This window comes from Arvicanthis niloticus, chromosome 3 (assembly GCF_011762505.2).
Source record: "Arvicanthis niloticus isolate mArvNil1 chromosome 3, mArvNil1.pat.X, whole genome shotgun sequence".
Lineage (NCBI taxonomy): Eukaryota > Metazoa > Chordata > Mammalia > Rodentia > Muridae > Arvicanthis > Arvicanthis niloticus.
The window spans coordinates 86,987,912-87,001,357 of NC_047660.1; the positions used below are offsets into that span (position 1 = coordinate 86,987,912).

The 13,446-nt window shown below is 51.0% G+C and overlaps 1 protein-coding gene across 9 annotated transcripts in view; it reads right to left on the reverse strand.

Annotated features, from left to right (window-relative positions):
- The window catches only part of Ldb3 (LIM domain binding 3), a 60,439-nt gene that overhangs the window by 41,522 nt on the left and 5,471 nt on the right, over window positions 1-13,446 (reverse strand). For 3 of the 9 annotated variants that reach the window (XM_034497259.2, XM_034497256.2, XM_034497263.2), the window contains exons 3-7: window positions 9,579-9,730; window positions 9,015-9,090; window positions 3,454-3,476; window positions 2,182-2,385; window positions 242-256 (exon numbers count right to left, since the gene is read on the reverse strand). In XM_034497259.2, coding sequence (XP_034353150.1) covers window positions 242-256; window positions 2,182-2,385; window positions 3,454-3,476; window positions 9,015-9,090; window positions 9,579-9,730 — 470 coding nt within the window. Of the gene's footprint in view, window positions 1-241; window positions 257-2,181; window positions 2,386-3,453; window positions 3,477-7,379; window positions 7,748-9,014; window positions 9,091-9,578; window positions 9,731-13,446 lie in introns of all 9 variants that reach the window. The other 6 variants (XM_034497260.2, XM_034497257.2, XM_034497264.2 and 3 more) reach the window with 2 other exon arrangements.

Below are 13,446 nucleotides of genomic sequence, written 5' to 3' on the forward strand. Positions count from 1 at the left end.
TACCAAGACCCATAGTCACATTGACATGGTGGACTCCAGAAGAAAAGCATCTGTCTGTGTGGGCTGCAGAGGATGTTGTGTGGCTAAGAGGTGGGTGTGAGGAAAAAGGTGGTCAGAGCGCACAAACTGACCGCTTGTCCTCAGACACATCCCACCAAACCCACACACCATCCTGCAACGAGACAGATGACAGGACGGACGGGCGGACGGACGGACGGATGGACGCTGCAGGTCTACTTACGCCAGCGGAGACGCCCTGCCAAGCAGAAGGAAACCCAGCCGTGAGTGCGTGTCCGTCATGGGGTAGCAGAGGGGCAGCGCACACAAGAGAGTAGGGTTAGGACCAGAAATGAGTTAGGGGGGTGGGGTGGGTGAAGGAGGAAGAGAGAGAGAAAAAGAAAATTGTCAGTGAGGAAGGAACTGTGGAAATAACAGCAGAAACGGAAAACATTATGGCCAGGAGGGTCCCTCACTGCGCCATAGCCACCGGCATCAGCTCAGCGTGCTTGAGTTAAAAGGAAGGGAAAAGGTTGATCCTTTCCAGGCACGCTAGCAATGAGAGGCAGGGAAGGGAAGGAAACGGGTGAGAGACAGATTAATCAACAGAGCACCATATTCTCTGAATCACAGGCGCCCTGATAGTAGAATTCAATAATAGAAGTTTTCCCAGTGTACAGAAAATACAGTGTGATGAGCAGTCCATCCATTATTTTCCATTTGACTTTCCTTTGGTGACGACTACTACTTTTAAGGGCACACCAAAGACCATGCCACAAACAAACGTTAGCCAGAAATCCCTGTTGGCTTTTGGGCTGAGTCAGTCAAACTTGTTTTTCTGAGTGTACATGAGCTAATGATTGTTTTTTAAAATTGCACGCTCAATTTTTTTTTCCCCTGAATGAGCGATTTAAGTAAGTCAACACAGCCCAGATGTCTACAAAGGGATGCAATCATGAACAGGTTCCGGACTAGTGGCTGCAAAATAGACAACGTCTGCCCCCCGGTGGTCGAAGAAAAGTAGTGCCTTTCTGAGACGGGGTCACGCTCTCCTGAAGCTCAGGACAAGCCTATCCTCTGGCCTCTGCATGTACGCCATGACCACAAGGGCTTCTTCTGGTCCTGTAGGAACTTCTTGGAACCTTTTAATGTCCTTCGGATGGTATTTGTTTTCATAGTTTCAGAGAAAGTTTAGTGTGCCCTTAGTGTTTTTCTCCTGAGTTGCTGGGAATCTCTGATCATCCAGGGATAATAAAAATGTTGCCTAGAGAGGTGAGCACTACATTTTGACATTCCCAAGCAGAAAAAAAGGAATGACTGCCCCCACCTCTGCTTGCGCTCTCTCTCTCTCTCTCTGTCTCTCTCTCTCTCTGTCTCTCTCTCTCTCTCTCTCTCTCTCTCGTGTTTACATAAGAAAACAGATGACAGAGACAGATAAAAACAAGACACAATGATAGAAAGACTGAGAAAAGAGACAGATATAAAGAGGAGGTAAGAGAGATGCACAGAAAGAAATAAAGACGCAAAGATGGAGACAGAAACGGGGCTGAGGAGAAGATAGGAGGAGAGAGAGAGACCCTGTCAATGCTTGTACCTGTTTCATCTGAGTTTCTACGCTGTCCTTAGATCACCCTCAAGTTCCTCCACCAAGCTAATAGACCAATCCCAGGAACCAAGGGCATTTTAAATGCTACTGCCCTGAAGCAAGGCTTCCTGGGTCAAAGTGGAGAAGAGAAGTGCCCATCATGAGCTTGACTGCCATAGCACCTTGGGTGGCTGTTGGCCTAAGGCCTCTTCCAATAAACAAAGCCATCAAGTACCTAGACTGACGCACATCACTGGAAGAATAGAGCAATTACCCCCATATGGCTTCAAGTATGAGAGGTCCATGGGGTTTCCCATACTCCTTTAAAAGCACCACAGAAGTCTCTAACCAGCCCCTCTCACAGAAGCCTGGGAGTGCAGACTCACAATTCCTTTGAGGAAATAGACATTCTGTGTTTACCAGTTCTCCTACAACTGAACTCTGAAGAGAGAGAGGGCAACACATTCTGGAAGTCCCCGGTGAAGGCTGGACCACCCCCTCCAGTGGCCTGAACCCAGGAGGCTCAAGGTGAATGAAGAAAGCTGTTTCCGTGAGTGCGTGGCAGCCTCCGTGGGCATGTGGAGTGGGAAGGCGCTTACCCACTGAAGTCACTGCCCTGGGCCTGGGCCTGCCCAGCGATGGCATCCATGATGGCATCCTGTGAGTACATGCTGATTGGGGTGTTGTACTGAGCGTGGATGATGGTAGCCTTGCCTCCCAAGCCCTTCACTTCAATGGGTTTGTGGGTGGACAGGGCTGAGTCCTTCAGGACGCTGGGGTTGAAGCGTTCCTGGTAGTCGGCGCTGAGGAAGGTGGGCAAGAAAAGAGGGGAAGGGAAGGGGGAGAGAGGACAACAGGTGACAGTTACGAAGGAAGTCGAGGCCAAGGTGCTAGTGGGATGTGGAGAGAGAGCTCCGAAAGTTGAGGTCTTGGCCCAAGTAGGTTACCCATGTGGGCTGCCTGAGTGTGGCCAGGAAAATTCTTGGCACCCCCAAGACCCTGTGCAGAAGATCAAGCTTTCATGTCCACCCGAATCATCTCTCCCAGCTCCCCTTTCAGGCTCCACTTCAGCCCAGACTCCCTCCTAGAGTCAGTGGGGCACCGGGCATGGTGCGCACTCCCACCACACACAGCACTACTATGGAGAAGCAGCCACGAGAGAGTTTAGGGGGGTGGAACTTGGGAAGGGGACAAAAGCTGGGCCACGTGACAGAAGCAGCAGCGGCACAAGCAGAGTCCAGACGTTCCAAAGGCGAAAAGCAGTCACACTGGGCACACTCAGAGAGACTCGGAGGCTCTGAGCAAAGGTCCTCCACCGAGGGGCTTATCCTGCCAGTCGCTCCTCTGTGGACTGGGACTCTGTTCTTCCACATCTTTCTATGCACATGCTTCTTCCTTGGAAGATGGCTCAGGCTGCCCAGGCCCCTCCAGTCCAGCATGCTGTAGCCGGTTAGTCTCTACCCATCCAGGGATCTTTCCTTCAACAGATAGGTACATGCCCAAGCAGAGATAAAAATCAAGTGCAGTCCTTCTCAGGGATCCCACTGGGACAGAGAGGTCTTCAGGCCACACAGGTCAGTGACAGTGCAGCATCTCACACACCTGAATTAACCTAAAGCTTTAAGCTGCTGGAGCAGGAAATGGGGAGCCGAATTGAGACCATCACATAGACACCCGTCCCTTGCAACGGCTTCCCCCCCATACTCCAGCAAACACCCGTGCAGGCTCATCTAGGGCACAGTGCACCCAGACTCACACATGCACATATGCACACATGCCGGCAGGCACACACCATCCACACCCAACAGATGGCAGGTGCATGCTGGAATGGCACACAGGGACACACACACATGCTGTCCTTAGATACTAACTTGGCTGGAGAATTGGCTACCACCTGGGAGGAGAGAAAAAGCAAAAGAAGATAGATAGTCAGAGTGGGGCTTCTACCAGGTAAGCTCGGCTGTAGGGACCATCTTCAGACTGGTCGTGAAGGAGGAGGGACTGGCGAAACCTCAAGTCTTTGAGGAGGAAGAAGTGAGGAGGGAGAAAGCACAGAACCAGGAAGCAGGGTCTCTAGTTTGGGTAGGAGGTGTCCGGACTCCCTCTATGGTGATCCCCAGCTCTGCCAGGGGAGGCGACCTCTTGCCTGGCTCAAGAGCTCCTATACAGGTACATGGGTCACATTTGTCTAACCTGGCTGTAGACCCTGGAGACAACGCTGAGATAGAGACATGAGTACTGAGGCTGCTTCAAGAAGGGCCGAGACCCCAAGTTCCTTCTGCCTGGATACCCCAGAGGTGAAAACCTGCAGCTTGTCCCTCTGTTCACGGGGTGGGAGGAGCTTATGAGCCTGTTCCCTGAAGAAGCGTTGTAGTGTTGTGTACAGCAGGGTTACCCATAGCCCCTGGGCCCTATTCTCTCTCCCAAAAGAATGGCAGACAGCTCTGCTCACTCCTCTTGGAGCAGAGAGCAGTGGGTCCCAAAGGCCTTGTGGGACAGTGGAGAGGCTGGAGGAGTCCCAGGAGGAGGGTATGGTCAAGGCTTTCATAGGAAAGCCCCCAGCAGGAGCCACCAGGTACAGGCAGTACAGAGGAACACTGTCCTCACTCTGGTAGGGAAAATGAAATATGTACTTCTTGGGGGAATACATCATCTGTGTGATGCTTCTTTAAATGCAGATCGCCAGTGGTGGCAGACCCTACCCTGCAGCCCTCTCTGGCAATCTAAACAACAGAGGGCAGGGGAGGATGGACATTGTCTCCATACTCTTCTGCTTACCTAGATCTGTCCACTATGGACTCTGGAAAGGGAGAACTTTAGCCCAGTGAGCCTGGTCCTGGTCACCCCACAACCAGGATCCTGGAAAGCCAAAGACTTCCCATCTCAGGGTGCAGGGGCTGTATCTGCTCAGGTCCAGGCCCCCTACTGTCTCAGAGCTGATAAAATTTCTTCTGTCCTCCTGTGCTCAAAATAGCCACAAGTGGGTCTATATTAGGAAAAGGCCAGCTTGGCTTTGCCATTTCTTCTCCATGTTTGGCCAGTGCTGACAGCTGCAGGGTCAGCTCTTGCCCTGAGCAGCCCAGTGTCCCCTGCAGAGGGCAGTGTTGGCCTGATTGGGTGAGGAATGCCTCTGTCCTAAGCAGGAGACAACTCCTTCTTTGGCACTAATTGCTCCCCCTGCTAGGTTCTTGCCCCCCCCAACCCCCCAAGGCCTGGATGCCTGCAGCACACATAGCTCAGAAAAGAGATAGTGTCACTCAGAAGCCCTTGCCCTATGGGGCCACTGAATGGTGCCTTTCAAGGTGAGGAGTGGGGCCCACAGCTTGCTCAGGCCTTCTTGTCCTTGCTTCCCACTGGTCTCCCCAGAGATCCAGTTGCCAAGAACCACACCATGAGCTTCTCAGAGAGTAAGGAAAGGGGTTTCTTTTGGAGCATGAGAAGACATAGGTCAATTTTTAACCATGCTTCTTCTCAAAGCTGTGAATCTGGGCAAGATCCACCATCTCAAGAAGGAAATGCAAGCACTGGAGAATTGCAGCTGCTCTTCCAGAGGACCAGAGTTTGATTCCCAGCACCCACGTGGCAGCTCACAACCATTTGTAACTCCAGTTCTAGGGAATCTGATGCCCTCTTCTGGTGGTGCACAGATACACATGCAGACAAAACACTCACAGACATAAAAATAAAATAAAAATCTAAAACAAAACAAAAACCAGAATGAAGGAGATGTCTACCATGCAGATGGGCTATGCCTTCAGCACAGGATGTATGCAACAGACGGACATGGAGAATTGCCGGCTCTGTTGCTTTCAAGCAGTTAGACACTCAGTGAAGCGGGGAGCCTCAGCCCAGGAGAGGTCCCAGCTTTTCCTGCCTACTCTGCCAACACTGACAGCATCAGCTTTTACTTTGAATGAAACCCCAGCCTAACTTCTTCCCCTGGCCCACTGAGGACATTGTTGGTTCCTGCTCCTCTGACTGTCAAGTGAAAACTTCCACGTTTGCAGGTAGATTCTGGACAGCATTTGCACCAAAGAGCTTGGCACCTGGGAGTCCAGGGAGGAAGGGATCAGGCTCCTGATTTCCTACCTCCCCTGTTCCATCTCAAATCAAGATAGAATCGGGCAGATCAAACTATTAGTTCTGTCTGCCTCTTACTAACTACATGATCTTGGAACAATTGCATGTTGTATCTGAGTTGCTAAGATGATGGAAATTAATGCCCGCCTCTGAAGTTACTGACACAGCCAGTTCCTATGAAACTGGAGAGATGGCTCAGTGCTGACTGCTCTTCTAGAGGATCTGGCATTTATTCCCAGCACCCCACAGCAGCTCACTACTGTCTGTAACTCCAGTTCCAGAGGATCAGGCGGTCTCTTAGATACACACTGAGGCCAAACACCCATACACATAAAGTAAATTAATTAATAATAATAAAAAAGAACCAGTTCCTAACTCAGAGTAAGATTTCAGTCAAGGAGACACTGCCATCACTGCAGATAGGCTTTCCAGTGATCCTAGTCAACCAGAAGACAACTTTCTTGCCCGGGATAGGTCCAGAAGGGACCAGGAAGACCTACCCATCAAAGGCAGAAAAAGGAGGCCATCTTTACTCTGGTAGTCCTAGAATTTTCTGGCTCCTTGGTTGGGGAAACCGTGATGAGCAGAGGCTGGCTTTGCTCAGATTCCAGAAGGAGCTAAGGAAGTTGAAAACTCAGGAAGCTCTGGTCTAGTGGGCATGAAGAGCAAAGGAGGATGTGGCTGGAGCCAAGAGGATGGGGTTCCTGTGTTGACTCTTGAATATTGTCTGGGAGACTCTGGCCAGTGAGTACACGGAGTGAGTGCATGGACATGAGACATTCTCTTTATCCTTCCAGTGACTCAGGGGGTGAGAACAGACTGATTCCTCTCTCTGAGACACTAGGCTACACTGCCTCAGCTAAGCCTACTGTTCCTTTAGCACCTAGAGACAATCACACCCATTGCACAGGGCAGTTACTGTGCAGAGTTACTGTGAGACAAGGGGACAGAGGTCTCTCAGCTGATACATGCACACATGGGGATCCCTCCCTTCTACCCTTTCACAGTAACCTGACTCCTTGTTCTTTCAACTTCCATTCCCATGGAGTCTTCCTAGCTAGACTATTGGGACCAGAGATGGCTTCTTGTTCTCCACACTCTTTTCTCCTCAGAGTTTTGCTTCCTTGTAGCCCACCCTACTAGCCTGGGTCAGTCCTGAAAACCTCTTCCCCGCATACCATTGCCCAGTCTCTCCATGGTACTTTTGGCACTCCCTCCTCCAGGCAGCCTTCCTAGACTACTGTCATCCTTAGAGAACTTTCTTTTCTCTAATTCTTCCCTGGCCTTGCCTTAGAGATCTCAGAGATGTGGGGACTAGTCTGTCTCTTAGCACCTCAGTTCCTAAAGGCAGTGAGCAGTGTTACCTTTGGGACAGGGTGTGGCCTGGGGTGAAAATCTGGGAAGTCTGAGTCTCCTGCATATGGGCTTAGCTTAGCCACTTAGTTGTAGCTGGCATCTGGACCTCAGTTTAACCTTTCCTTGGCTTCAAAGAGCTGGCACATCTCTCCAGAGTGCTTGTACAAAGCAGTGGTATGCCTGGCTGACAGCAACGTCAATAGGATCCCTGCTGGTGTTGTTTTAAGTTGCTTCTGCCTTGAGAGTGCAGGCTGGCTGTGCTAAGGCCTGTTCCTTCCCCTGACCATCTGACCAGGCTGTTATGGTGAGCACCGATGACCCAGATGCCTCCATACTGGACAGCAAGATGCCTTTTACCTACCCTCCTAGGAGTCCAGCACCTGAGGCCTTTCCTCGGAGGCTCATCTGATACATCTGAGCCATCTCCCTCAGCGTCTCTGCTGAGTACAGGCCAATGGGGTTGTTATATTGCCTCGGTTGGCTGGGGCCTGGCAGAACTTTGGGGCTGACTGAGCCCTGTGCACCCTCTGAGCTGGCCTTGGCCACTGGGCTGCCCAGAGGAAGGACAGGCCCCGAGGTCTCCATGTGTGGGGTGCAGACAGAGGTCTGGGAGAAGGAGGAGCTAAAGGTGTCCCCGAACTCCAGGGTGCCTGGGGTGCCTGGGCTGGCCCTCGCCTCAGGGCTGGGGCTGGGAGTCGCCAGGCTGCCGTTCGTGTCCAGAGCAGGGTCCTGGCATAGGGCAGCACCATGAAGGGGAGAGAGAAGACAGTGGTTAGAGGCCACACATGGCTGTGCTTCTGTATGGACTTGAAACAGATGGGTTAGTGTGAGCACCTCTGCCCACCACCCACAGCCTGCAGCCTGCTGGATGAATCACCCAGCTGGGCCACTGGAAAGGCAGGCCTTTTTTGAGTGGAGAGGAGGAGAGGAGCCTGTTGCTTCTGGTCTAGAGGCTGACATCCATCTAGACAAAATGCAAGGCTCCTCATAGAAAACCAAGCCTGTCCCCGAGGGCCAAGAAGGAGGATGCGGGAGGATACAGGGCTCAGGGATGGTAAAGGTACCACTATCCTGTCTATTCCTCCCACGCACATCTTCCCCTTTGAATGGATACTCCATGAGTGCAGACAAACCTTCTGATTTACTGACCCCGCCCGGAGAAGACCCTTCCTAACCAAGGCTGACTGACATTTAGGGTGGAGGTACCAAGGGGACCTAAGGAAGCAACTGGGCTATTGGGACATTTAAGTGGCCAATTTCTCCCAGTAGCCTTCTCGCCAGGTCTTTCTACCTATGACCCTCTGTGAGGCTTCTCTTCCTGTCTCTCCTACTGTTCCATCTCCCCATTGGCTAGACCCGATTCAGTCTACAGTTCTAGTGAGGGAGTAGGTAGAGGAGCCATGGGTTTAGACTGGGCCCTTGAGCCTTCAGGGCTCAGCTGCTTAGAAAGAGTCTGGGAAGAACTCTGAATCTAGGGGTGAAATCTGGGGCCAGGCTTTGGCTGCTCCTCCTCTCCTGTGCCGGTCTCTAAGACTTAACTAGTCCTTCTAATGGGCAAAAGGAGTCTGTAGCTGGGAGGGATGGATAGACACTTAGAAACTAGAAGAGTCTGTGTGACGGAACCCCTTTCCCCCACAAGGGCCAGTAAGGTCTCTTCACACCTGGAAGTGCATCCAGGGATGACTGACTCAAGATGGGGCCTCCAGTTTCAGTGTCTCCAAATACTGAGTGTCAGAGTCTTCTAGACAGACAACTGTTTCCTTCCTGGCTAGAATGCTGGCCATCTTCTCAGCACACATTTTCCCAAGCTGGTTTCTTCTCAGACCAGCCTGGGATGGTATCTTGGGCCCAGGTAGGCATGCCCACGACTCCATGCATCATCTGAAGGGGGCTCAAACACTTTCCATGAGGGCCATCAGTGGCAAGGGCAGGCAGGCAAGGTTACACTCCAAGAACCGTGGCTGAGTGAACCCCACTACCAATGGCCAGCACCTACCTTCTGGTGGGGGATCACTGGCAGCGGGGACTGGATAGGGGGTGCTGCTGTGGAGATGGGGATAGGACGCTTGGACCTAGATAAACCGGAAACAGGACCCAGTGAGGACATCTGCACCTGGACAAAAGTTCCTGGAGGTGATTGGGGGCTGGATAGTGACGTCATGGAGCCCAAGGTGCACCGCCCACCCTATTCACTTGCTCTCCTGAGGGAGGGAGGCCCTGGGCTTGAGCAGGATAAGCAGTCATAACCCTGAAGTTTTTTTTCCCCCAGCATGGACAGAATTCTTCTGCATGGGGTGAGGGTAGGGCTGCCTGAGGAAAGAGGAAACTGGGCTTCCAGGTCCAGCCATCCACATTCCAGTGGCGCTGTGGCCATGCTTTCTGCCTAAGCCACTTCTAGAAAATGAGTCAGTGGTAGCCTGATAATGATTTCAGCCCGTCCTTTCTATATAATTCTGTAGCACAATACTAAACCCATGCAAATGCTGGGGACGATCCCATTTGTCCCTGTCAAATGCCCACACGAACCCTGGGCCCCCTTCTCTGGAGAGCTTCCACCTACTTCTGCAGAGTGAGGCTCAGGTTGTAGCTGGCAGACTTGATCTTGTTCTGGGCCTCCAGGTGGGTCATGGTATCTGTGTTGACGCCATCAATGGCCACCACAAGGTCTCCTTGGCTGAGCTGGGACTGGGCTGCCTTGCTGCCTGGAGTGATCTGGTTAAACAAGCAGAAGAAGAGGTGAGTCGGGGAAGGATCACCTGGAGCTTCCAGTACACACCCGTGTGTCTTTTATTTGTGATGGCCAGCACTAGCTGCTCACCAAGACTGTTTCCTCTTCCTCACATGGCTACCACTTCCTAGGACTTTTTGACAGCAGTCTAAGGACCAGCTTTGGCCAGTGGAATGCTGGTGGAACACACACCACTGTCGGGTCTTTTCCCCAGAAACCATCATCAGAAGCCTGCACACTGCTTGTTGACTAAATGCACAGGTTTGAGAGAGAACAGGTTCGAGAGAAGGTCAGCCAGTTTATTAATTGGAAGGGCTCTGGGTGCCAGAGTTACTACCTGGAGCAGAGTTGGTGTGCCAGCCTTCCCGAATGAGGCATAAATTCGTCCTGTGCCAGGCCATTGATATTTGGAGGTTATATGTTGCTGATTACCCTAACACACCTGCATCCTGCAAACCCATAGAGTACTTTCTTGTCCCAGAAATGAGGGTAAGTCTTAGCTCTTCCCTGCCTCCAGTGCATTGCTAGACCAAAGGGCATGCTAAATGTACCCTCGCAAAAGCATCCAGGCACAAGGTGCTTCATGCTGCCAGGGCAGGTACACAGATAACTAAAGGAACCATTAGCCACACTATGGTGAGAGCAAGGCAGGCTGTGAAGTGAAACAGGCTTAGGGCTCTCCAGCTGCCTGCAAACATCTGGAAAGGGAAGTATAAAGCTAGTTCCTAATTCCTGTACCCTATTGACATCTAAAACTAATTGTCTGAATGCTCCATCTTTGACTGCACAGAATGCCATTGAGACTCCGTACTGAAAGCACTTCCTGGGGTGCTAGGGAAGCCACAGCCCCTATTACTTGTGAAGTCATGGCTTACCCTGAAGTCTCAATGACATCACACACAATATCAAATATTGCATGGCAGCTTTGAGTACTCTGGTGACCCTACCCACAGTGATAGTGTCTGAGATGTGAACTTACATAAAGCCTAGTTAAATAACTTAGAGTAGTTCAATGGACTGGCCATAGTGACGTTAGCAGCCCTACCCTAAAAGATAGATCGTGAGATGTTACTAGAGGAGACTAGTTTTAACTTCTATGACTGCCAATGGAATGTCTTAGTCCCTGGTAATATCACACAGCAATGTTTATTATTTTTTCAATGTAAATGTTTATCGAGACAAGCAGGGTGGGACAATCTATGAGTGGGTGGTACCTATACCTAGAAGTATTTTAGGAGTTGACTCTACGACATCATGTTGGAAGTCCCTGTATGATACCACGGGATGTTACACAGATCTTGCCACCAATGACATCACAGGAAAGAGGAGGCTCTAAGCCCCACCCCCATATTGCCCACATGGTTAGAGGGCATATTTCTTAGCTTTGCCTCCTTGTGTGCCCACCAGCTAGTTCTCTTGGCATGTCTGACCACATCCTACCTATTTCTCTGGCTATAACACAAGGATAAGACATTAATGCTTCAGAAGCCAGATTTTACCTAAGGTCTGGGGACTATCCTAAGAGAGAGACCTGTGCCAAGTCTGTGTGGGGCCTCTGGTCAAGCTCTGGGCTTGTAGACATTGGTGGAATCTTCTTCCCAAGTTCCTTAAAGGAAACTATACATCCATCAAGGTGCCTTGCAGTCACTGTGATGAAATGACTTTTTGTAATTGTATCACTGGTCCCAGAAGCACTGTTGTGACAACAACAAGACCAAGAGGGCCCTCCCTTACAACTGCCATTAACCAGCCTTTGCAGTCCTAGCTTTCTTCTTAAACACTGCTCACCCTGTGCCCAGAACAATCCTCTTCTAGATCCCAAATGTGTAAACCAGGCAAGGACAACAGAGAAAGCCTTGATAGCCAAGAGGACACTTCTGGCTTGAAAAGCCCAGTCTCCAGATGCCATATGGGCATCACAGAGCCATCATTAGCCCCCAGTCTGTCACCTCAGGGAGCCCATGGTAATGAAAGCATGTTGCTGTCTTGAATGCAGAGATGAAAAATAGGGACAGAGCCTGGGGAGATGGCTCAGTCAGCTAAAGGTTTGCTATGCAAACACAAAGACCTGAGTTTCAGCCCTAGCACATAACTGAAAGACAGGAGTAGGTATGCACTTGTAACCCCAGTTCTGGAAAGGCAGAGACTGAAAGATTCTGAGGGCTTGATGATCTACACATGCACGCATGCACACACACACACACACACACACACACACACACACACAAGAGTAACAGTGAAAGAAAACCAAGACGCTTTCCCTCTTGCTGCTCTGCAGAAAATCCTCTTGTTCTGCTTTCCTGTGCAGGGCTGAGCTAGCTCTAGCAACTTATTATAGTAATTTTTAAGCTGAAAAAATATGAACACCTGTAGGAGGAATGGCGGTGGCCACCTCTACAGAAAATGCCAGGGGGCCACACAGCCGCAAAGTCATCTCCTACAGGAGGACCTAATTGAAGACTTCCTGAGAGACCAAGGATTGCTGATGCAGACAATGCCAGCCAATCGGGAACTGCTGTTTAGAAGAGATGCTTTCTTGGGACAAATGGGGCACCAGGTGGAGGGTATTAAAGGAGCTTGCAGCCGTGTTCTGACAAGCTTGCTGTGGTGCGTCTTACCTGCTCCTGTAGTCTGTGTCACTGACTCCAGTACCATCTCACCTCCAACCCCCAAGGGCAGGTAGGGTTGGCCAGTGAGTAGTCCAGGGCACAAACAGCAAACACTCAATTATCGTTACTGTCCAGCCATAACACTCCCCTCTTCCACTCTTCCACACAGCACTCTCACTGTTTGCCATCCATCAGGCCGTCTTAGCTTAGAAGCACCTCAAAGACAGATGAAAACACTAGCATCCACCCAGGGAAATGTTTCCAGTGCTATGCTGTCCCCAGCAGTGCCACGCTGTCCCAATGGATTGCCCATGCACTCCCACAATTGATTACCCCTGTGGCAGGACATCCCAGGGGAAGATTTCTCATAGTAAAGTATGATATGATATCTCATATCATATCTCTGGTATGTCACCCCATAAAGTGCTCTCCATAGCAGGAATCCATACAGAAGGATACCCCCAATGCTTCTATCTACCGAGAAGGAATTGTTCCTTTCAGCAAATAGCTTGGGATAGGGTAGAGGGAAGCAGCTATCAAGCTCACATAGGAGGGCATGCTACAAATCCAGAAGAGACACTGCTAGGCAGGACGGGAGTGTTCAGATCATGGTGGCAGTGTAAGCAAGGGCACCAGAATGACATCCAAGAGATGCTGGGCCCCATCAGCTAGTGCCAGGTTCAGGCCGCCAGAAATGCCATGTCTTTAGAGCTGCCTGGTGACAGATTTCTCCCTAGGACACAGCCAACTTGTATTTACCCTTCCCTGTGCCTGGTACTGTCTGATATCCTCAGGCGTGGGCTGGGGTAATCCTTGCTCCAGGGGCCTGGTCAGTAGCCAAACATTCCAAAGGGGAGCCACCAAGCTGGATCCCCCTGTCCCTGGCGCCTCTGTCCCTCCATCTGTGTCTGCCCATTAGGGCTCAGCTGCCCTGGCCTTTGGATGCCCTAAGCAGGGTCCAATGTCCCTCAAGTAGGGGTGTGGTACTCACAGAGATCCTCTTTTCTGCTCAAGTGTCCTTAGAGAAGGCCAGATGGAGGCAGGGACGCTAAAGACAGCCAAGGACCATAAGATCCCTTCCCTCCCAGAGG